Source organism: Tiliqua scincoides, chromosome 2 (genome assembly GCF_035046505.1).
Source record: "Tiliqua scincoides isolate rTilSci1 chromosome 2, rTilSci1.hap2, whole genome shotgun sequence".
Lineage (NCBI taxonomy): Eukaryota > Metazoa > Chordata > Lepidosauria > Squamata > Scincidae > Tiliqua > Tiliqua scincoides.
In genome coordinates this window covers 222,177,768-222,202,049 of record NC_089822.1, presented here as the reverse complement: position 1 = coordinate 222,202,049, position 24,282 = coordinate 222,177,768, and the positions used below count along the sequence as shown (strand labels likewise).

Below are 24,282 nucleotides of genomic sequence, written 5' to 3'. Positions count from 1 at the left end.
ACAGTTCACCCCAAAGTAGATGGTGGCTGCTCACACACATACACACAACATGCAGATGCCACCCCTGTTCCCCCCAGGCAAGATGAAGGGATGCAGTCTGGGCATTTGGACACCCCCCACTAGGAGCAGGCTGGCCCCTTCCTTCCCAAGCAGCCTTGACCAATCCCAGGATGCCCAGGGCGAGGGGCACTCTGGGAAATGTAGTCCTTGGGGCGAGGTTGCACATGGAGAGAGCTCCATGAGGAGATGCGGCACCTATGCCTGCCCAGGCAGCCTTCTCTCCCACCTCCCCCCACCATGTTTCACACTCCCTTCCAGCCTTATGCTGCCCCACCTACCACAGCTGCAGAAAAGCAGCAGGTCAGGAGGCAGCACGTGCAGCAGAGCAGAACAGCCTCTTTCTAGCCACGCCTCACTACCTCAGACTTAAGCATTTGACTGTATGAAACTTCCTTATTTTTACTCAGATCATTGGCCTGTCTATTCCATTATTGTCCATGTCTCATTTGCTCTCAGTTATTTATTTTATTTGTTTTTCACATTTTTATACCACCCTTCCTCCAAAGAGCTCAGGGTTGTGTACACAGCAGCTCCCCTCCTTCTTGCCCTCACAACAACCCTGTGGGGTAGGTGAGATTAAGAGAAAGCCCAAGGTCACCCAGGAAGCTTTGTGGCTGAGGGGGGATTTGAACCTGCAAACCACTACACCACCCTTACTCTTGTTATGTTAATATGTATCCAGTTGTGTATGGCTGTGCACTGTTCTGGCATCATCTTATTCACTATTGATCCCCAGTTAGCTAGTATAGCCCATATGATGATTCTCAGAAAGAATAGCCAGCTCTTTTTTAAAAAAATGTGCCAAAGCAGCTGTAGAAGACCAAGGAAACAATGACAGCAAAGAAAATGAGTACAGATGGCGCCTTAGCACCCTCAAGGGATCCATTCCCCACCCCCACCCCCCCCAACCAAATCCAGGTTTTGGTGCCTTTAAACCTTCTTAGGTTTAATAATTCTTAAATTTTTTCTTCATAGAAAGGAGATAAACATGCTTAGTAGTTTAAGTGTGACAGAGATAGCATGGATTTTTGAATTTCAAAAACAGTGACCTGTTGTGCCTTCCTGAGTGATGAATTGTTGAAATAGGGTGCCACCCTCTCTCTGCCCTCCGCCTGTCTCCCCCCTCTCCGGAACACCTCCTACCCGCCCCCCTCCCTGCCCCCTCTTACCGTGCCGCGGCTCAGCGGTCCGTGAGACCTCCGAGCAGTGAAGGATGGGCGCCCACCCGGCGCTAGCTCAGCGCCAGCCAGCACTAGGCTAGCACAGACGCTAGCCCGGTGGTAAGCCTCGCAGATGTGCTTACGGCACATTTGCAACAGTGCACTCTGCCGGAAAGCCTTAGCACCGAGCTCAGGATTGGGCTCTCAGCTGTTTATTTTACTGTACAGGCTAATTTTAAACTTGGGCAACTTTTCTTGTGCAGGTATAATGAGTCCCCATTATGCTTGTTATGGATATGCAGCATGATGTACAAAGAAGCCTCAATATTGTGTCTAAAACCATCCTAATGGTGCTACTGCTATGGGTTAATTAAAACAAAGACTTATGCAAACAGATAAAGGAATTTTGCAAAAGTAGCTTGATATAGATAGGTGAGCTTTCATGAACTCATAGGCTACATTCCATGTTCAAATAAGATAGACCTTTTCATAGAAGTGTAGAGAACTAGAGGTGTACAGACTCATAGCAGCTGCAGCTGTCATAATTGTGTGGCTGTATAGTTTCATCAAGACCTGTGAATGTTTTATTTTAAATTAATACTGACTATTGTGATCGATAAAGGGAGCTTCAGCTTGTATATCTGTTAATTAGCTTACAAGTGTTAAATTGGACAATGTCAGAACTGGAAGTGGTGGAGAGCTAGTTGAGCCTTCAGCTACTAGAGCTGCGATCCTTTATATCAGGGGTCTCCAAACCCTGGCCCAGGGGCCAGATGTGGCCCACAGTGAGCCTTTGTTCAGCCCCAACAGCCTCTGGTTTCCTGCAAGCCTCTGGTCTACTTGACTGCATGTGACCAGAGCTGTGCTATGGTCGCATCACGGGGGTGTGTGTATGTGTGTGTTCTGAGGGCCAGAGTGGCCATGGCTTAGAACGTCTTCTAAAGGCCTAAGAACATCACTTCCTGGTTTTCCCAAAAACCAGAAGTAACTTTTTGGGCCTCTGAAGGCCTTAGGTTTTCTGAGGGTCAGTGAGGCCTCCATGGCACTCAGAACATGCTCCAGATGTGTCCTGTGATGTTCCTGGTTCTGAGTTATTTACTCCTTCCTGTACATGTAAGTAAGCTGCTTGTGGGGTGGGGAAATGGGAGTCCATTTCAGTGTGTGCTTTATTCCTGTGGTATATGTTGGAGAAATCCTGGAACTTAGAGCCCATTCATTTATCTTAGTTCCGTCTCTAATGTACAAGTTGAGTCTCATTATTTGCGTGTGTTCCATTCCTAGAACTGGTCACTCCACCTACTCTCTGATGGCACATGGAACACAACCATTGTGAGTTCAGAGGTTGGACCAGCCAGATGGGCCCATTGACAAGCATGGCGCTTGACCAATGTCCAGCCTGATGTCACTCCTGACTGGGAACAAAACTGTTTAGCCTAAGGAAGTCATCACTAACTTTTTCCTCAAAAATTTTTGAGGGCTGTATAATGACTTTCATTTTCTAAGTGAAAACTTTATCAAAATTACAACATTCTAAGGCTGAATGAGTTTAAAGCATAATTTAACATGTTGTTCAAGTCTTTAAGCCATGGATTAAAACACAATATAGGATCTAGTCCCAACGTTTCACTTTCATCTTCTGAAGATGCTTTCCACAGTTGAAAGTGAAAGTTGGAACTAGATCCTATATTGCAGTGTTTTTCAAACTGTGAGTCGGGATTCACTAGGTGGGTCGTGGGCCAAATTCAGGTGGGTCCCCACTTATTTCAGTATTTTATTTTTAATATATTAGACTTGATGCTACCATGGTATGTAACTGCATTTGGGGAAATGTCACAGATCTGGGCTTTTAACAGGCTACTATGAAGATGCTTTTAACAATGATAGTAAATGGGACTTGCTCCTGGGTAAGCATGGGTAGGATTGCAGCCTAGGATTGTTAGAAATTTTCCTGCTTGATGATGTCACTTCTGGTCATGACATCACTTCTGGTGGGTGCTGAAAGATTCTCATTCTAAAAAGTGGGTCCTAGTGCTAAAGGAGTGAGAACCACTGCTATATTGTGTTTTAATCCTTGGCTTAAAGACTCAAGCAACATGTTAAATTATGTTTTATTAAAATTGATTATATGTTTGTCTACATATGGAGTGGTCTACCTGTGTGAGTGACACAAAGGGGAAAATATTGTTAGTTGGTTAAAGGATATCCTCTTCTCTATCACATTGTAATTAAAACACCCATCAGCAGGGGAAAATCTTTGGGCTGTATGGGGGAGGGGTCAATGAGAGTTCATAATATTTCAGCATTGAATTATTGAATTATGTTTTTTCTTCTAGGAACTGTTTAATTTCTATCATTCTGGCTTGGGTTCAGAGTGGAATATTTTGAGAGAGATTTAATTATTAGTATGATGAGAAACCCAAGCAACAGTTTTCGTTTTGAGGTGGGAGGGAAGAAGTCTAGGGAGCCTGTTAACTCCCCCATGTTCAGTGCCATGAGAGTGGTAAACAGGCAGCCATATACTTCAGCTTTTGGATAGGTTAGTGCCTTTAAGTCTCCCATTGCTAGGACTAGGGAGTTCAGAGTAGTTTGTTTAATCTCTTTTGAAGAAAAGGTTAAATTTATAAGCCAAGATCAGGCCTTCCCTATAACTCATACAACTCATCCTGTTAAATGTTTTAATATATGGCACCACTGTTTCATTAAACAACATCCAGGAATAATTAGTTCAGCCGCGATGCCTTGGAACAAAAGCCCTTGATTTAGTTTAACTTTATAAGTTGGGCTCTTTTGATCTACAGGAACACATCTGGGGCCTTTAAGAAAGTAGAAAGAAAAATATTAAACGTTTATTAAGGCTGCTGGTGAGGGTTTTCAAATGATAGTAACCCTTTGGTCCCAGGATGTTACTTGAAGGGGGGGGAAAGATGAATTTGATGTATTTTGTAAGACATCACATGCTAGTTCATCTTGGTAAATGCTTTTTTGTTTTATTTTGTTACTGAATGAATGTTTTATTTTGGCTCGAAGCACTCACTTTTATTAGCTGCATTTTCTTAACAGCCTTTTTTTTTTTTGTCTTGAGAGCCTTCTATCAGTATTCCCCCCAGGTGAGTTTATTTGTATAAAGTTACCACAATGAGCCTGTCTCTCCTGTTTCAAGTGTGTGTGTGCAGACACAATGTCTTTACTTATTTGTTATCAGGCTTGCATCATGACTGCCATGTAAAGATCCTACAAGTAATGTATTTTTTTTAATTATTGGCTGAAATATTGGAGAATAAGAACATCTTTTCTTTCTACCTTGCGATCCAGAATTATGAAACGGACTTTTCAATCCTTTATTTAAACTGAGCATTGCACCGTGGTTATCCTTCTGTTATTCCAAAACGGATGTTAATGTTATAACATTTTACACTTTAGGGGAGAGGTACATAGAATTTTTTTTTTAAAAAAAAATTTAAGTGCTATAATTTAGCAACTGACCTTTTCTTCCAAAGGTGTATGAAGGCCCTATAATTTCAAGATGGTGTTTTCAGTTAACAACATAAGTAGAAAAACATTGATTGAACATAGCAGCTATATTTAACACTATCTCTTAACAGGTACCAAACACCAAGTATACTTAATTTAGCCTTGTTTTTATACCTAAAGTTCTGTGATTTCAGTATACTGATTTATTAAAACTCAAGCAAAACTTGCTAGAGATAAATGTAACTATCACCTCTAGTGAAAACAAAAAACAACTTCAGAATCATTTGTTTTTCTTCCTTTTACAGTGGCTGTTTTAAATGGGACACATTAGAACTTTTAATCCCCAGTTTATTTTAACAAGACAATGTCATATGCGAGGGAAAACAGAATTTTGCTTGCAAGAAGTGAGTACAGAAGAGCTGTAATCCCCCTCCCCCACTGCTCCAGGACTTCTCCATTAGAAGTAAAACTCCTGACAATATTATTTTTCACTATTGATTTTATTTTAAATGTTACTTTCTGTTCTCTTTGTGTGTGGTGGGACTGCGGGTGTTGTTGTTATGTTGTTTTTAATTGATCTTTTAACTGCAAGGTTATGAACTAATCGTGACCTCTACTCTCCACTCTTAATTGCTTGTGACCTACTCTGTTAAGTAAAAAGAAATAACCTAACAGAAGGGTAACCGGATCGCTGCTGCCACACCAAGGAAACAGGCAAGCGTTGGGGATGCTCTTTAATCTCTCTATCCACACAGCTCTCATTTTAATTTGCAAAATTGAACCCAGATCGAGAGCAGTAAAGCCTGAATACGGTAAATATTCATGCCTCAGTGATCTAGAGTAGCTCCATTACATTTCAGAGATTGGGAGAATTACCTTTTGGATTATGTATATTCATGGGCTGATTTTTATTTGAGATATAATATTACTCACATTGGGCTACATGTCACACATTCTACCAAAACCAGCCACCTGACAAAGCTCCAAATGTTGCTTACACATAAAAAGTTTTACTTCTCTAGTCTGTAGTTTCCCTTCTTCTATGCCTTTTAAAGAGTATATAAACAAAAATATCCTGTTAAAAAATGGGGGGTGGGGAATCTGTCCATGTGGAAGTTCTTCTATAAATCCTTCAGCCCTCTGTTTACTGTGATGTAGTGTTTTGTGGAGTACTTTGAAGTCTTTGGATGAAAGTGTTGCTATTGTTCCAAACCTATATCTAGAGCTAAAATAAAGCCTATATCTAGAGTAAAAAAAAAAAAGAGAGAAATTTGGTTTATTTCGTTAGAAAAAAGAATTTCCCAGCAGTTAATTTTTCTCCCTGTTTTTTTCCTCTTGAATTAAGGGAATTGGGAAGAAAATATGACTTAGAAGTAAGTGGTTTTGATAACTTGGAGGTTTAGTTGGTATTAAATGTTAAGCTTATTTATAATAAATATGTTATAGAGGAACAGATTCTTTTTCTTACACAACATCTGTTTGGTGAAATGCTGTGGTGGTATAAACATTGACTTAGGCTGCAATCCTACGCATACTTTCATGGGATTAGACCCCACTGTGGACAGTGGGATTTGTTTCTGAGTAAACACATATAGGATTGGACTGTGTTGTGTATATCTTCATAGCTCATTTGGTATTTTAGATTGTTTAATTAGAGTATTGTAACAAAAGGATGAGATTTTCCATATGCATATCTTTCTATGTATGTTTGTGATAGCTCTAATGGCAAAGTTCACATATTAAGGTTACTACTATTATGGATATGCCATCTTTTTTACCAAGGAGACATAAGACAGTTCACAGCATATAGAACATAATAATTACAAGGTAAAACTGCTTTATAAAATGTGCACCCTACACATCCATAGGGTTCTGTTTTGGAACCCCCCCCCCCCCCCCCCCGGTTACATGAAACCAGGGATACAGGTGAATGCCTCCTGCCACCCTCCGGAGGTAAGGGGAGCTCCACTAAAAAAAGCCACTTCCATTTCGCCCCTGAAGCTGAATGTGACAGTTTTTAATGCCTTATAAGGCATTACGAGGCGCTGGTGGACCTGGACCTGATCTTCAGATAGTTGATATGGAATCTGCGGATACAGGAGCACCCATAATGGAATCAATAAAACACCAGCAAAAAAACCCCAGAAAATGATCGCAGCAATAAGTTACACAGTAATTAAAAATCAGCATTCATGGAAGACTTGTGTAAATAGAACATTTTTCACTGCCTACCTTTCCCTGGAAAATTATTCCAGGTTAGGCCTACAGGAGTTGGCATCAATCTCCAGATAACAACTGAAAGTAATTCTTGAGAGTCTAACAGGGCCTCCTGAAATTTCTACCATTACATCATGTGAAGTAACAAACCTCCAGGAGTCGCTTCAGTCGTAGCTGAGAAGTTCCAGATTCTGGTTGTTGTTGCCAGAAAGGCACTCTCCTGCATACACACCTGCCTTAGTTCTGCTGGTGGTGGAAACTAAAGAAGGATCTCTGGGGTGAATTAGATTGGAAATCTCAAGCAGCCCCAAATGAGTATGCGGTTCTTGATTCCTGTCAATCAGGTCAGCATATTGAATTGAGACTGGAAGCAACCTGGTAACTACTGGATGTGGTAAAGAACTGATGTAATACAGTTTAAATCAGTGGTCTTCAATCTTTTTCATCCCATGACCCGAATGAATAAATAGGCGACAGACTGACAGACATAGTAAGATACTACTGGCAATCCCACTCCCTTTCCAGGACACAATCTACCTGCTTCTCTCACCACCCACCCTGCCCTGTTTCCCCTACCTCTTATGTCTTCACAACAACCTGTGAAGTAGCAGCCTGAGCAGGGCCAGCCTTGGAAGCTGCAGGGCAAGGCAGCAAAAAGAGGTTATGCAGGATTATATCAAGAACCTAGTTTTGATAAGACAGTACTATAACTGGATTGAATCCAAACCCTCTCTTGCACAGACTTTGAAAGGTTGTTGCAATCCCTCCATAAGGCTTTGCAACCCCACTGGGGTTGTGACCCATAGGCTGAAGAGCACTGGTTTAAATGAAAAACTTTGGTCAGACCCTTTACTGCCACATTTTAGACCAATAGAAACTTCTGGCCTATCTTCAGATGTAGCTCTACACACAATATATTAGAGCAGTGATTTTCAACCTTTTTCATCTCATGGCACACTGACAAGGCATTAAAATGGTCACGGCACACCACCAGGTTTTTGACAATTGACAAGGCACACCATGCTACCAGTGGGGGCTCACATCTCCCACTGGTCCTATTAATAAATAGCCTTCCACCAAATTCCCATGGCACACCTGTGGACCACTTGCGGCACATCAGTGTGCCACGGCACAGTGGTTGAAAATGGCTGCATTAGAGTAATGTGATGCGGAGAATATAGGAATTGGCGGTCACACCATTTTATATGTATTTAAATATCTTTGTGTGTGACTCTCTAACGCACACACACACCATCTTTAATGAGAAGCAAATTATAACTAGCATGTTATTTTTCTGTGTGGTCCATCAGTTATCCCACTGCTGACACTCCTGTGGACAGCACCTATATGATCAAAGAAGTCAAAGTCCAATGATTTGGTGGGAGGTGATTGTACTGACACATGTAGTGATTCACTCCAGAATGTCAAAACCTTTTCACCCCCTATATTGCTTCCCAGTTGGCTGTAAAAGCAGATGGTTCTTGGTTCAAATTCAGTTCGTTGTGACTATTTCTTGAAATTGCTCAACTTTAGAAGGAGGTTTCCACATAATATAAGTGTTTTTTTTTTTCTGATTCTGCTACTACAGTATTTTTTCTTTTGCATTTTCGTGGTTATTTCTGAAGCAGCTTTCTCTCCCAAAGTTTCACAGTGTTTTGTTGTGGCAAGCATTATCATCATCTATGACTCTTTTGCTTAAATTTCTTGAAAATACTTCTGATCGAGTTACTGGAGAATGTAATACATTATGTGAGGGGAAAATCATCTGGATAAAAACATCAGAGTTGGCAAGGTCAGTTCTAGAGAGGAATTTCTCAGAAGGTTTAGTTTTTATACCTCTTTTTTGTTTCTGCAATCATTCATTTGGAGAAATCTGCCTCTTTAATGTGCTTCAACCTCTGAGGGGTTAAACTGAGTCTGAAGTAAATTGAAAATGAGGAAAAGAGGTCCTAGATAACTAGGGGCTCTGGACTTGCTTCTATCTGAATAATATAATCAATAACCTTACTAATGTATTTCTGGTTTGGAAAAGTGAGGGGAACTCAGAATCCATAGTAGATATGCAGCAATATGGCCTGAGAGTGAACAAAGGTACATAGCTAAGCTATTCTGAATGTTGCTCGTTATACGTTGCGAGATGTTTATTCTTAGTGTTGTCTAGGCATAAATTTTTATGTATTTCAGCTCCCCTGCACAGTGGTCTTGGTTTCAACCTTGGCTGCTTTATTCCTCTGTTTATTGTAAGCTTTTTTTGTTGTTATTGCTGTCATTTATTGGAAATTGTTTATACCAATAAAGGTTAAATAAATGAATGCCAAGCTATTCTCAGGATTCCCTGTAAGTAGTAGTTTGATAGTTCTGGTAGTTTCAGGTTAACAAATAATCATTAAAACAACATTGATTATTCCTCTGACTTTTGATGCAGTTCAAAGGTGCACTATTTATATATGCATCAGAGTTATTTGGTAATTTGTGGCTTCCTCCCTCAAATCCTTTTTTAAATGCTGCTGAATTTACAAAGCATGTATGGAGCTTTGGTTTAAGAGCTTGTTGAAAGGGACATTCAGATCAAGAGGAGCGGGTTCATGCAAGGAGGTGGTTAAGGGGCTTAAAAAAAAACTTTGAGTATTCTCCATCGCTGCCACCCCCAAACCTCATTGTTTTATAGAAGAAGGAAAGGTCTTGAGTGTAGAACATAGAAAAGGTATTCTTTTTCCTTTTGCAGCATCCCTGTTTACAGCAAGGAGAGAAGTTTTTAAATCTCACAACATACATTCTCTCAACCCTAATTCCCACCTCCAGGATATTTACTGTAAGCGGTTAAGAACTTGAGTAGACAAATTCCCTATCCCCCCTTGTCTTCCATTTTCCATGTTTTCCCCTCTTTAAACTGACACCTCAACATTCCATCTCAAAGAATCCAGTCAAATAGTGGATACCTTCGGTCTTAAACTTAAGTTGCAGCATCCCCCTAAGATGTATGGCATACTTGATACATCTCTCAGAGCTAATGGTCTCTGCTGTCACCAGAGCCAAGAAGATAATACCATGCCACTAACTCTCTTGTCACATTTACAATCTTTTATTTATGACTATGAAAGCAGAAGCTTATTTCGAAGCAGAAGGTCAAATTTTCACTGAATTTGGTTTCTGCAGGCTGGTGCACTAGACCTCTAGCGTGAGTGTAGATATTTTTAGGAGTTGGTGTTAGTGCAGTATTGATGGTATATTATTATCATTATCAATATCAATAAATAATAATAGTAATAACAACAGTATTTATATACCACTTTTCAACAAAAAGTTCACAAAGCAGTTTACAGAGAAAAATCAAATAACTAATGGCTCCTGTCCCAATAGGGCTCACAATCTAAAAAGATGCAAAAGAACTCCAGCAGACAGCCACTAGAAAAGACACTGCTGGGGTGAGGAGGGCCAGTTACTCTCCCCTTGCTAAATAAAAGAGGAGCACTCACTTGAAAAAGTGCCTCTTCAAACAAGTCATCTGAGTGTCTGCAAAATCCAAACATCATTCTGAGCCAGTGCCACCGTCTCTGTGCCAGCTAAGGGCCTAATCCTATCCAATTTTCCAGTACTGGTGCAATTGTACCAATGGGGTGTGTGCTGCATCCTGTGGTGCAGGGGCAGTCACCGAGGCCTCCTCAAGGTATGGGAACACAAGTTCCTTTACCTTGGAGTTGCAGTGTGGCTGCACTGGTGCTGGAAAGTTGGATAGGATTGGTCCCTAAGAGTGTTGCAAATGTGCGATAAAGCACATTTGCAACTACTTGTTAGCCAGCAGTACTGACTCAAAGGCCTGAGCTGGCCAGCTGGTGCTGCATCCAGGAGCAGCACTGACTGGAGCAGGTAGGCTTGTGCCAGGCAGTGCAGGGGCATGGGGAGGGTGATTGGGAAGTGGGGAGTGGGTGTTTCTGAGTAGGGGGAGGACAGCACAGGCCCGGGAGGTGGTGGGGTTGGTGGAGGCTTCTTCTACCATATCCTGACCCCCTTCCTGGCCCTCCCAGCATTACGTCAGTCTTCCCGGATTTGCACCAGCTAAATACCGTAGCTGTTGAGGATCCAAGAAGCCGCATCAGGCAGACTGGGGCTCGGCACAGGGTAAGGGGAAAATATCCCCTACCCCGAAAAGACTGCTAGCCTTCCCCTAACCTACACTGGATACAGTATAGGTTATGCAGCCTAGTTGTGCTGGCTCAAGTTAAGATTGGACTCTGGGCTGATTTACCTTTGCTTGGGTAATAGATGTTAATACTCTGTGTGAATACTTCTTGGGTGCAAACCCTGTGGTGGGGAGACAAAGATGTGATATGTGTATCAAATGTGCAGCTATAACATTATGTTTTCATTTTCCCATTGCTGAACAGATAAGCTGCTGTTTGGTTAAATGTGGCTTGTTTCTTGGCAATGGGAACACAACAAAAGTTGAGATTCTTCCCCCACACATTTGCATCATGTTCTGGTCCACAAGTAATCTACCTCTTTCTGTGAAATAAAATGGCTTCCTCTCATTTTAATGGAGGTGGACCCTCCCATATTAATGCCACAATTAAATAACTGAAAATTTTTAAACCGTTTCATTACTAAGAATCTTAACTATGTGTTGCAATCTGCTTTTTATTTTCCATTTTATAGTAACGTACTAGTTCGCTGGATTTGCTTTGATTCCACTTATTATCAGAAGGGCTAGGTTGCCTTTATCTCTTGTATCAGTAAGATGCAGTCACAGTGCTGGAGGTAGGAGGATGCTTGGGCTCTTATCTGAAAAAGCTAAGAGCTATGGCATATGGAGTACCGATAACTTAATGAAAGTTGGATAAATAAAGGAAAAGAAGCTTCATTGTATCAGGAGAAAAAGCCATTAGTGGAGTTTTTGTATGCTGTTTTCTATTAGTTAAACTGCTTTGAAAATCTTAGTGGGCTTTTCCTTTGGTCTTCAAATAACAGGTTCTTTTCTTATATTGAACACATTTGTTTATCTTAAGGGCCTGAACAGTTTGGGTGCTTTTAATTTATCTCTCCTTTTTGCATTTTTTTTATCTGTATATGAACACATGGACTTCCCTAGTCCTTCTGCTCCTCTACCTAACCCTTTTCACAGGCCTCTACATCACTCTTAGAAACATTAATGTGATCATCTAGATAAAAATGCTGAACATTCTTTCCTCGTTTATTTTCAGGCATTACATGATGCCATTCCCCTTGTTAAACATTAAGTTGCTCTAAGCAGATTTTATGTCATCAGAAAGTGTTTGTTTCGTGATGTACTTGAAGCTGCTACTTAGTTGGTTTTGATGAACCTAAAGTTGCTGTATGATTTGTCTAGGAAGATACCTTAATTGTTCTAGATTGAGTGCCTCAAATAGATTGAATAATGGTATCAAAAAAATCTTTTGGCATCTTGGAAGTGGGGATTCAGAACTTTAGTTGAGGAGTGGAAAATAAGAACCTTCTTAAACAGTAATGGTCCTGCATTACTTACTTAGTGCTGTAACACGGTTTTTCTCTGTAGGGAAAGAAAGCATTTGGGTTCAGTTGGTGACAAAAATGAAATGATAAAGATGTTGAAGATGGCTATGTTGTTGACTGAGAGCCAGCATGGTGGTATGATATGAGTGAAGAATATAGACTGGGTAGACCTGGTTTCAAATGAAGCTCACTGGGAAGCCATGGGCAAATGCCTTTCTCTCAACCAAACCTGTTGGTTGAAGAATTACACGAGGAGTGGTGAAATCAATGTATGGTGCCCTGAGCTCATGAAGAGTGGGATATAAGTGTGATAAAAAATAATCTAGGAATTTGGATTACAGGTCGTACCTTGTTATCCACTGATTTGGTATCCACTGATTTGACTCACCACTGATATCGAAGTCCACCTTTAAATGCCTTATAACAAGGGAGAAAAGCACCAAAATCCAATTTCCTACCTTCACACTGCTAAATAATTATAATTTCATTCCATTAGATTCCTTTATTCACCCCATCTAGTAGCTGAATGCAGCATAGTGCCTATATCAATGCATTTTGGGGCAACAATAGAGGAGCAAGGAAGTGGGTCTTTAAAGCTATTTTTCCACTGATTTGGTATCCACTGATTTTTTTTTAATCCACTGGATATCCACTCATTATCCAGTGGATAACGAGGCACAACCTGTATTTGGTTTTCTAGAATTTTTGTGAGGAAAGTAAAAATGTCTCGCCATTTAAGAAGTAATTCATCAATAATATACAGTCTATGACAGTTTCAGTGGAAATACTCAGTTGTAACTTACCTGTAAATTTCCCATTTTGTGAAAGATTTGAAATCCCATTCCAGTGCTTTCCATGGGAGTTCAAAACATAAGGGAAGAATGAAAGCAGAATGCAGCAGTCAGCACTGGATTACCTTCTCAGATATTACCCAGATGCCACAAAGCGTTACTTGGCAGCATCTGGGCTGCATGAGTTCTCCCTTTGCATGAACCACTGTAAACATTCAAAGACGGTGCACCTGTTGCTTAGGCAGCCTCCATTTCCACTTCCACGCAGTTCGTAGTTCAGGAATTTCCATGTGGGAAGAGTGAGTGAGGGCATTTTAATATAGATGTATGAGGGTTCAGTCTGTGTTGAAATGTTCTATGCATGTAGAATGAGCTGGTAGATTGGGGTTACAGGATATTGGATTGTACCACTATAGACCTGCTTGTGAGGAATCTCATACAATATGCATTGCTTAACAGTGGAAATACATTCTGCAAAATGTGCAGTTAGGCACATTTGTTATTGTGTAAACATCTTAGAGTGTCAGCCCACTAGCAGCTGGGTAACACCCCAGAATGCCTTGTGGCAGCTAGGTGATATCTGAAATGCCTTGTGCCACCACAGTTGGCGCTGGCCATGATCAGTGCCAACTGTGTTCTTATGACACACCAAAAATCAGGTTGTGATCCACAGTTTGGGAACCGCAGCTCCATTATAATCTTATGGGACCACTGTTGTGTATGCGGTCCAAAAGCTCATTATGTGGCACATACCTGTATTTAAATGCTTATCTATTAGAGAAGTGGGGGAGGAGAGCAAAGCTCCTGGACTTCTCATAAGAACATAAGAACAGCCCCACTGGATCAGGCCATAGGCCCATCTAGTCCAGCTTCCTGTATCTCACAGCGGCCCACCAAATGCCCCAGGGAGCACACCAGATAATAAGACACCTTATCCTGGTGCCGTCCCTTGCATCTGGCATTCTGACATAACCCATTTCTAAAATCAGGAGGTTGCGCATACACATCATGGCTTGTACCCCGTAATGGATTTTTCCTCCAGAAACTTGTCCAATCCCCTTTTAAAGGCGTCTAGGCTAGACGCCAGCACCACATCCTGTGGCAAGGAGTTCCACAGACCGACCACACGCTGAGTAAAGAAATATTTTCTTTTGTCTGTCCTAACCCGCCCAACACTCAATTTTAGCGGATGTTCCCTGGTTCTGGTGTTATGTGAGAGTGTAAAGAGCATCTCTGTATCCACTCTGTCTATCCCCTGCATAATTTTGTATGCCTCAATCATGTCCCCCCTCAGGCGTCTCTTTTCTAGGCTGAAGAGGCCCAAACGCCGTAGCCTTTCCTCATAAGGAAGGTGCCCCAGCCCCGTAATCATCTATAACAGGAGAAGCGATGTCATCAGCAGGAATTCTCAGGTGCTGCCTTTGCAACTTTTTTCAAAAGAACTTAGAAGAAAAGGTTCAGAAAAGGTTCTCTTTAGAAAGAAGAATTGGGTTCAGCAGGAGGCAAACGGAGAAGTATGCCTATGGGCATAGATAATTGGTTAGGCCACTGTTTCTCAAACTGTGGGTCTGGTGGGTTGTGACAGGTTGGTGGCTGCCAGAGATTAGGCTGAATGGCAAGTGAGCTGGGCAGCGCCGTCTTGAAAGCTGGCAAACATGGGAGCCACCATTTTGAAAGTTTCCAGTCAGGCCTTAGAGAAGCTTCTGAACAGCTGCTGGGGTAAGTGCAGGAGTATGTGAAATGGGGAGGGGGAAATGGGGGAGTATATTAAGCACATTGGTGATCTGCAGGGGTATATGAAAAGTGAGGGAGTGAGTTAAGCCTGTTGGTGATCTGCAGGGGTATGTGAAATGGGCTGAAAGCATTGCAGTGATGGCAGTAGTGGTGGTTGTCCTGGCAGCTGCCCTTTTCAAAATACACAGAATGTCTCTTGGAGCAGCGAAGAGGTTACTCTGTTCGTTAGAGAGCATTTTGAGGAAAATTTCTTTCCATCCTTCCCCCCAGTTCTTCTTCTTTCCCTCTCCCTTCCCACTACTGCCAAATCTCAGTTTTCCAACCCCATCCCCCTGGGTTGCCTTCTGAATTCCTATACTGCACCCCTCCTTGCATACTCATTACACACCTCCTTTCCCTTGAAAAGTGGAGGAGGAAAGCCTTACTTTTACCTTGAACCTCTTGAAATTGTTTAGAGATGGAGGTGCATCTGTTGATCTTGTGCAAGGAATTGTCTCTCAAATGCAAGGCAAAAATCTGCCCTTGAACTCTCTTTTGCAGCCTTGCTGGTGTGTGCACAAGACACATTTTTGTGAGCCTGACTTGGGATTGGTGCAGTAGGTAGCCATTGCTTGCTAGTGTGGCTCTGATAAGCTGGTTGCAATTGCTTCCATTTTTCTGGGTTAACAGCTCATGAAATTGTGGTTTACTGTGTCTGTGATATGCTGACATTCTTCCAAGCTGACCTTTGCATAATATTTGGTCTGGCAACCCTGCAGTCCAGGATATTATTTTGTGATGTCAAGGTTGTAAATAGGCCTTCTTTTCTTTTTGGGAAAAGGCTATTGGGAAAAGGCTGAGAAATAACCCCATAAAAGTTAATAAAATGCCATGAGATGCTCTCTCTTTAATACACGTGGTGTTGACCATATTAAAGAGAGATGCCACTTCTTGCTTGATGACATCACTTCCAGCTCTGACCACAATGAGGGCACCTCCTGTTTGATGATGTCACTTCTGGCCATGGCATCACTTACAGTTGGAAAGATTGTTATTCTCAAAAGTAGATCTTGTACTAAAATGTTTGAGAACCTCTGATTAGGTTATAGTTTTTTCCCAAGGGCTGCCTGAAATACAATGTATAGCTCATGTTACAGTGCAATGCAAATTCACATGGGGAGAAGTTCTATTGAACACAGTGCACTTTCTTTTGAGAAAAGGTTTCTGGGTTAGCACTCATTTTATATTGACTTGGGTTTTTTTTAATCCTGTTTTTCAGATTTTATGCATTTGTTTAAAACTTCAGGTGTTTGCGATAAAATCAGCTAGTCTAGCAGAGGGCTGGTCTAGATCTTTACTCCCCAATGTGCTATTTTTCTACTTTTTTATTGTAGAGATTGTTTAAATCTTGGTTCTGTTACTTGCCTTCATACGGTCTCCACTGCTATCATCTTATTTTGCTGCATGTGTAAATGCACTTCCTTTAGACCAGCAAAATCTTGTCATTTTTATCATGGGCATTTCCGCTTGAACACTGTACCTGATTGTTAAATCTTTATGTATTTAAAATCCACTATATGTTTGTGTCTATTTGTAGTGTTTGTCCCACTTCCTTCTAAGTTTGTGGTTTAAAACTGATAAAGACCAAATACAAAACATGCATGTGAGGTGGTGCCGAAAAAAACAAAAACCTTTCAGACTTGAACTTGTGTGAATCTTGAATCTTTCTGGGTAAAAGATTAATTTTAATGTGTCCTCTGTTTTGACTGAATTATCCTGTAATCTTTTGGAGAAAGGAAGAAGTGTTTCATAAAGTTGACTCCTGTACTGGTTCCATAATCTGAAACTGTATATGGAGCACACACAGTTTTTATAAAATAATACTACAGATATATCCATGTCTATTCAGATGAATGAGTTTGTGTGGCAGGCCCAAGTGGCTAATGAATAAACTGGAAATCCTTTATCTTCTTAAAGAATAAATTAAAGAACAAAAAGACATGCAAGAAAAGAAGAATGAAGTCATATTGGCCTAAAATGGTTTGGGGCCTCTGAGCTCAGCAGAGGCTGAGGATGTCCGCCCCCAGCCTCTCCCAAGCCCAGACAGAACCTTGCAATTTCAGGTTTCTTGGAGATACTGAAAGTGACATTTTTAATGGCGTATAAGGCAGGGGGAAGCCTGGAGTAGCCCTCCAGGGTGGTGCACACATGGGGGGGGGGGCCCTGGACCCAATCAGCAGATAAGTAAATCTGTGGATATGGGATCCACGGATATGGGGCCCTCCTGTTCTCCTTATCACTGATGTTAGCAGTGGGCATACCCCTGAACATCACCAGACGAAGGAAAGATTTTGCCTATTTGTAAATTGGTGAGAAATTCATTTTTCTCTCATAATTTTCAATGTTTATTTTAGAAGAATGACTGATGAAAGAGCACTGAGATGACAGGAGTTGTAAAAATGTAGAGTGAAAAAGCACTTGAGTAATTAAGAGTTACTTTTCATATGAAGTCAACTTTTTTCATGTTTCATGCATTATTTTGTTGTATTATTGTTAAATACAAATCTTAAGCAAGATGTTTGGTCACACATTTGTTAACTTTCTCAAGATCTCATCATATTATCTAAGATAGGTAGTTCTTAGCATCAGGAAAAACTGCTGCCTTGCCTAACTTGAAAGCAAATTAATATGGCAGAAAGTAAGAAAGTGGAAAGAAAAGGGCAACATTAAAATACCAATAGGTTTTGTTATTCAAAGACTGTTATGGTTCTTAAAAGTAACCATGTCTTTTAAGCAGACAAACCGATCTACTGACTCCTTACTGTCTCACTAGAAGTTATCACATTATTTTCTAGAATACAAGTTTGACCAAGGTTTAAAAAAATTTCTGAGCTAAAAAGTTCAGTAGATGATTGAGAGGGTTGATTTTTACAAATCTCTGTGAAAGGTCATAGTTAATTCTACTGATGTAAATAATATGAATATGACTAATTTTCTTCTCTTTTCACCCTCATAAATAGGTTACAAAGAAAGTCAAGTCCATGCAGATGTTTCATACTCCAGTGACATATGCTATGCAAGGAGACAGGGTAGGCATCTGTGTGACTCAGTTTGATCCAAAGTTATTGGAACGTGGTCTGATCTGTACACCTGAATCTCTCCAGACAATTCATGCTGCTATCATCTCTTTAAAGAAAATCTCGTATTTTCGAGGCACACTTCAGACCAAGGCTAAATTTCATATCACAGTCGGCCATGAAACGGTTATGGGAAGAGTGATGTTCTTCAGTCCAGCACCTGATGACTTCAGCAGTGAACCCTTGGAGAATGAATTTGATTTTGGCAAGGAATATCTGTATCAAGAGGAATATCTTTCTAAAGACTCAAAATCTTCAGAAGAAAACAAAGAAAATGATCAAACTGGGGAAAGACAGTTTCCAAAACAACAGTGGGCCTTACTAGAGTTTGAAAAACCAGTTACTTGTCCCAAGTTGTGCCTTGTGATTGGTTCAAAACTGGATACTGATATCCATGCAAATACTTGCAGATTGGCATTCCACGGGGTACTTCTTGAAGGAATGGAAGAGAAAAATTATACAGAAGTATGTCTTCCTAAGCTCAAAGTTTACAAGTTAAAATATAAGGAAGGACAAGTGGAACGGGTAAGTGTGCATGTATGCATGTGTGATATGTCTAACCTCCACAGAGACTATTGAACTACATACAAAACTATTATATGGTGAAGGAAAATGAGAAGGGGGGGAAGGGAGCAGAACCAGCTCAAATGCTGTTATGTTGTAATGAAGATAGCGATACTTAACCTAGAACGAATGTCCTGGTAATGGGGGAAATGCCCATGGAACTAAGCTGTTGGAGGCAATGGCTTTAGTGATACTTGAGAGCATTTCCATCTGAGTGAGTGTAAAAAGACTGGCATGATAGGTGAATCAGGAAGTTCCCAGTTCAAATCACATCGTCGTCATGAACTCACTAGGTGGCCCTAGACAAGTCTAAGGGGGGGCAAACTACATGTTATGTTAAACATCTCATTTGACCATCTGTGGTTTTTTTAAAAGTTTAGATAGCAGTTTCAGGGTGTGTGGTTAGGATTGGGACCATAGCATACAGTTAAGAGGTATTTAACCCTTTCTCACAAGCTGCATTTCCAACAAAAATCACACTCTTACTGCTAATCACATCTCACTTGCCATTAGCTCCCTTGGGTTAGAAGCTTTCCATTCCATTGGCACCAATGGAAACTTCATTCCCAAGGCTAATAGCAGCATAGGAGCAGTGACTTTCATTAGGACCACAGTTTGGCAAGATAGGCAAGATACATACCCCTGCTCTGGATGCTATAACACACAGGCACTTTAAAAAGTGTTATTCCTCTTATATTTAGCAGAGGGAGAGCAACTGTCCCTATACACCAGTGGTTCTCGAACTTTTCTGGCTCGTGACTCCCCTGATCCTTGTGACTATTGGCCACGGCTCCCCATTACAACACCTCACCTCATTTACCCCCAAAATGAGGATGAAGGTGTTATAATTATACACTAGAAACAAAAAAAAACAGCTGCCAGCACTCTGCCTGCAATCCTAACCATACAATCCTTACATGAGAGTAAGCCCCATTGAACAAAATAGGACTTACTTCTGAGTAGACCTGGTTCGGGTTGTGCCATGAGTTTGTTAGCAGCACACCTGGAGGGTTTTAGAAAGGAACATTTTTTCTTTCTTGTAAGAGGGGGAGAAGTGATGAATTTGCTGGGGGCGGGGGAGACTTTGTTTTGTGTGTATCTGCAAACTGATGTGAAACTGAGACCCAGAAACTGTTTGGCTGCAATACTAACCTCACTGTTCTGGGAATAAATCCCATTGAACACAATAGGACTTACTTCTGCGTAGACCTAGCTAGGATTGTGCCTTTTGTCTTATAATAGTAACCAACATGGGAAGTACCCCCCCCCCCCAAAAGGAGGTAGGAGGAAAAAGTGGGATGGCTGAAAAGGAATGGGTATTTTTATTTTTTAATCAATTTTGGAGACAAAGCCATCAAGAGTGGCTTTTTTTCTTTTTCGAAGGGGCGGAAAAAGAAAGGTGAAGATCCTTGGTTAAGCTGACACAGATCCCTAGCCTATGTAGGTCTACTCAGCAGTAAGTCCCATGTGAGTCAATGGGGCTTACTCCCAGGAAAGTGTGGGTAGGATTGCAGCCACACAGAGCAAGATTACAGCTCACCCCCAAAGTACATGGGAGATGCTCACTCACATACACCCCAACATGCAGATGCCATCCCTGTTCCCCCCAGGCAAGACAGAGGAATGCAGGCTGTGGCATTTGGACACCCCCCCCCCACTAAGAGCAGGCTGGGCTCCCTCCTCCCCAAGCGGAGGAAAGCACTGCGCTGCCTGTACTTACTCTTTTCTCCCAGTTTGAATCCTGCAGGATCGAGCCCTGTGCTAATGAGATGCTGCACCTCTGCAGCTGCCCAACCAGCCTTCTCTCCCACCTCCCCCCACCATGTTTCAGATGCCCTCCCCACCTCACACTGCCCCACCCACCTCACAGCCTAAGAAAAGCATCGAGTAGGGAGGCAGCACATGCAACTGAGCAGAGCAGTGAAGCTACTGCCACCTCTCTCCCCAGATGCCTCACAAAGCCCCTGGAAGCTAGCCACCCCTCCCTTGGGAGGCACAATGCACAGATTGAATACCTCACCTATATACCTTTGAATACCATATTTTCCAGAAGCTATTTGCTGGAGTTTTTCTGACTTTTTAGCTTGTGATCTCTTTTGGGACAAGCAACTGTCTTTTAACTGATTTTGCTACGTAAACCTATTTTTAAACTGGTTGAAAAGTCATATAAAATATTCTTAAATATTAAAAAAAACATAGCCTCAATCCTAATTGCCCCATCTGGCTGCTATTTAACTTACCGATACAGGACCAAACTACTTAGTTTAACATTACATGACTTGGTCCATATCTCACCCATCTCCAATATGAGGATAGTAATATAGTTTGAAACTCTATTGCCTTGGGTTCCATTCCAAGCACTCAGGTGGATGGCAAGAAACACACTATAGCAAATCAATTTAAAAAACAAAGTTTCTTTGCTCCAGTGCTGTAAAAACAGCCTTGTTGACCTTTGTGATGTAAGATAAGAATCATTAAGAAGACAATCCATCAATCAGTCCTTCTCTTCACTCAGCCTCTTCCTTCACCAATGCAAAGTGATCACCTTTCTTTCATGTGCTCAGGGGGAAGGGAGGGGTCTCCTGGAGAGAGAAGGTTTGATAGATTGTCAGCCAGCTGCCCTCTTTCTCTCTCATTAAGGAGGCTATTGTTAAAGGACTATTCAGTTTTTTAAACTGATTTTAAAGGGGTGCATTTTTCCCCTTCTCCAGGGATCAGTACATTCGTGTTGAGTCAAATCCATGTATAAAAATATCCGTGTATAAATAGACTGAACCTGTATACTGACTTGGCTTTCAGGACTGTGATGATTACTGCAGTATTGTCTGAAGTTTTTATACAGACAGATAGACAGATATCCACTTGTGGGTATTGGATGGAAATATGATGTCCCTTGTTCTGAGATGTATTGTCCCTGACATGAACTCAATGCTAAGAGTCCAGGAGAGGAGAGGTATGAGTAGCTGACTAATCATCTGAAGATGCAGAGGGTCAAAGTAAAGTAAATGACGTAGTTGCAGAATGACTAAGGACCAAACTAGAGACTTCGGTGGCGGTCCCATGTGTTTAAACATCCCCATAGAGGTGAGGGGACCAAGTTTAATTGGAAAAAGGGGACATAGGTCAGGAGTGCAAAATCCGTCTTGCATTTCATTTATCCTCCTTGCAGCTATTATCCCCAAGTGCTTTTATTTCAGCTAGGGCCACTTCTATTTTCAGAGCATGGTTGAAGAGAAAAAAAGGGCTTGGAGAGAGAAACTGAGGGAAGGTGACTTGCTGGCACGAGGGTGGTTCAGCCACCTTCACCTGTCCATGTGTTTTTTACTGTTGAAATCAGACTATCCCTCTTTCTAAGAGATTAGAACAGTTTCCTGTCTAAACACAAAAAGAATTACCACCATCACATGAAGCTTCCAGTAGGGTGGGTGGTTTAAGTTTCTTCTAGGATAATTTCAGAAAATGAACAGTAAAGTGTAGATTCACATTATGGCTTTTTGTGTGCACTTGCAGATGTTTTAAAGAGCAAGAGTAGATCCTGAAATGTTGCTCTGCCTGTGGTAGGGGGATGCTTGTCAATTAGTAACTCTGCCATAGAAAGAGAACCCTCCACTATGTTTGCAAAGTGCAAGCTGCCCTGCTTCTTGTCCTTCAGGCCTTGTTTAGTGTAAACAAATGTACTTCAAGGAGAATTGTTCCTTGCTAAAACCAGGCATGAAGTCTTTTGCCAGTTCATTGGACAGCAAACTTCCATAAATATTTTAATAATGTAGTTTTGCTACTGCATTTGTTTATAGTAGCAGTTGTACATCTTTGCTAAACAGAGACCTCAGTGGTATGCATATTTACTCAGAAGTAAAACCCATTGAACCTAATAAGAACTCCTTTTACTGAGTAATATACATAGTGTTGCACTACATGTTTCCAGCCTAAAAGTCAAGGCAATTTCTCATGTCATACATTTTCTATACCAAAAACATTCCAGATGACAAATTGAATGAAGTCTGATTGACGACCATTCACATTTCCCTTTCATTGTGTGAATGCAGGATGAGAAGCCGCAGCCCTGTGCTGGTTTGCTTTTTACCTTTCTTCTGATATACTGTGCCATTGTGCATATCTACAATTTCTCCTTTTTCGTTGAAAAAGAGAATGCATAGGGATTTTAATACTGTCTGTTAGCAAGCCAAATATTGATGAGCCTCTGGTGGTCAGTAAGTTTTTTGTTGGCCATTTCTCATGGGGTGTATGAAGTAGGTGAATAATACGCTTTTCCCTTTTAAATTCTGTTACAAATGTAGCCAAACATATATTTTTCCCTGATGGTGTATGATGGCATTTGGCAGTGAACAGATCTGACTTTCAGAACCTGCTTTTGCCACAATTAATGTTTCAGCTGCTTTGAAGTCTGAACAGGGGTTTGCTTGGTTGTGCTTGGCTGCTGATGGCATGCTAAATGTGATAATAACACAGCAATGAGTGCACTCAGTGAATAAAAATGCACAATGCTTTCGCAGGTTAAAATCCACAATAAAATAGGAATATAAGAGCTGTATTTATTTTTTGGCTGCTGTTCTGTTTGCAATTGAGCAATTTTGCAAAGCTTATGAATGTGGAGATAATGGCATTCTTATTGAAATACCATTCATTTTTTTTAAAGTGCAGAAGATGAAAAAGTATGAACTTCAGTGGCAGCAGAGTTAAGGATATGGTCATTTACAGAATATGGATCAATATTACTTTAGTTAATTGGTCACAGAATTTTCCAGATCTAAACAAAAATGAATATCTTATTTTTAAAATAATACTACCTTTGGCTGACAAACCTGACTGGCCTGATCCAGTGGGGCTGTTCTTATGTTCTTAAGACAGACTTCGGCAGGACTTATTATTAGAAATTATCTACAGTCACTTCTCTTAGTGGAATTAAGCTGTATAATAAAATTTTTTTGATTTGCACAGGTGTTTGTTGCCTGAGTCACACAATATCTATCTTCTTAGTGACAACATAGATGATAAGATTATAATGAGAATGGAGGAACAATGCGAGCTCCACATTGCTGCATGGTTCCAAAAACAAATTTTGAAAATGTGAAATTAGATTTGAAAACAGAACTACAAGTGACTGAGTAAAACCAGTTGTTTGTAATGAAGGACTGCAGTAAAGAATGAGCGATACTTTCGCATATCAGGTAGTATTCTGATATAGAATTCCAGTGCTAAATGCTTTCTAAAAAATGTAAGTGTCGGCTCTCATGAGGCCAGTTTGGATGATGCCTTTGGTTCACGCGCTCCTACTCCCTGTCCCCATGTGGAGCAAAATGTGGACCCATATCGACCCTGATTACATGCAGAGGCTACATGTGGCTGTGTGGAGGCAGGGAATAGTGTTGTGTCTCTGCTTCTCTTTGCTCAGTGGACCACTATGGATGGAGTGTATCATTCATACCAGCCCATGATTATGGGGGGAAAAATTGCAGATGTATGGGAAATATCTTCAAAATACTCAGAAAAGGGGAATGGAAAATATCTTATGGAGTCCTGAGTTTCTGGGTTCCTTCCTGCCTCCCATACATCCTTTCTTGCCTTTTCTGATGCTAGTCTTTGCAAAATGTGTAATTTTAAAAATGCCAGGGGCCATCCACTAAAATTGAGTGTTGGGAGAGTTAGAACAGACAAAAGAAA

General features: G+C 41.1%; 1 protein-coding gene across 1 annotated transcript in view; it reads left to right on the top strand.

The window, feature by feature from the left end:
- Window positions 1–24,282, top strand: part of EEFSEC (eukaryotic elongation factor, selenocysteine-tRNA specific) — a 213,362-nt gene that overhangs the window by 113,413 nt on the left and 75,667 nt on the right. Inside the window, exon 5 of the mRNA XM_066616269.1 lies at window positions 17,920–18,561. Within this exon, the coding sequence (XP_066472366.1) occupies window positions 17,920–18,561 (642 nt within the window). The remainder of the gene's footprint in view (window positions 1–17,919; window positions 18,562–24,282) is intronic.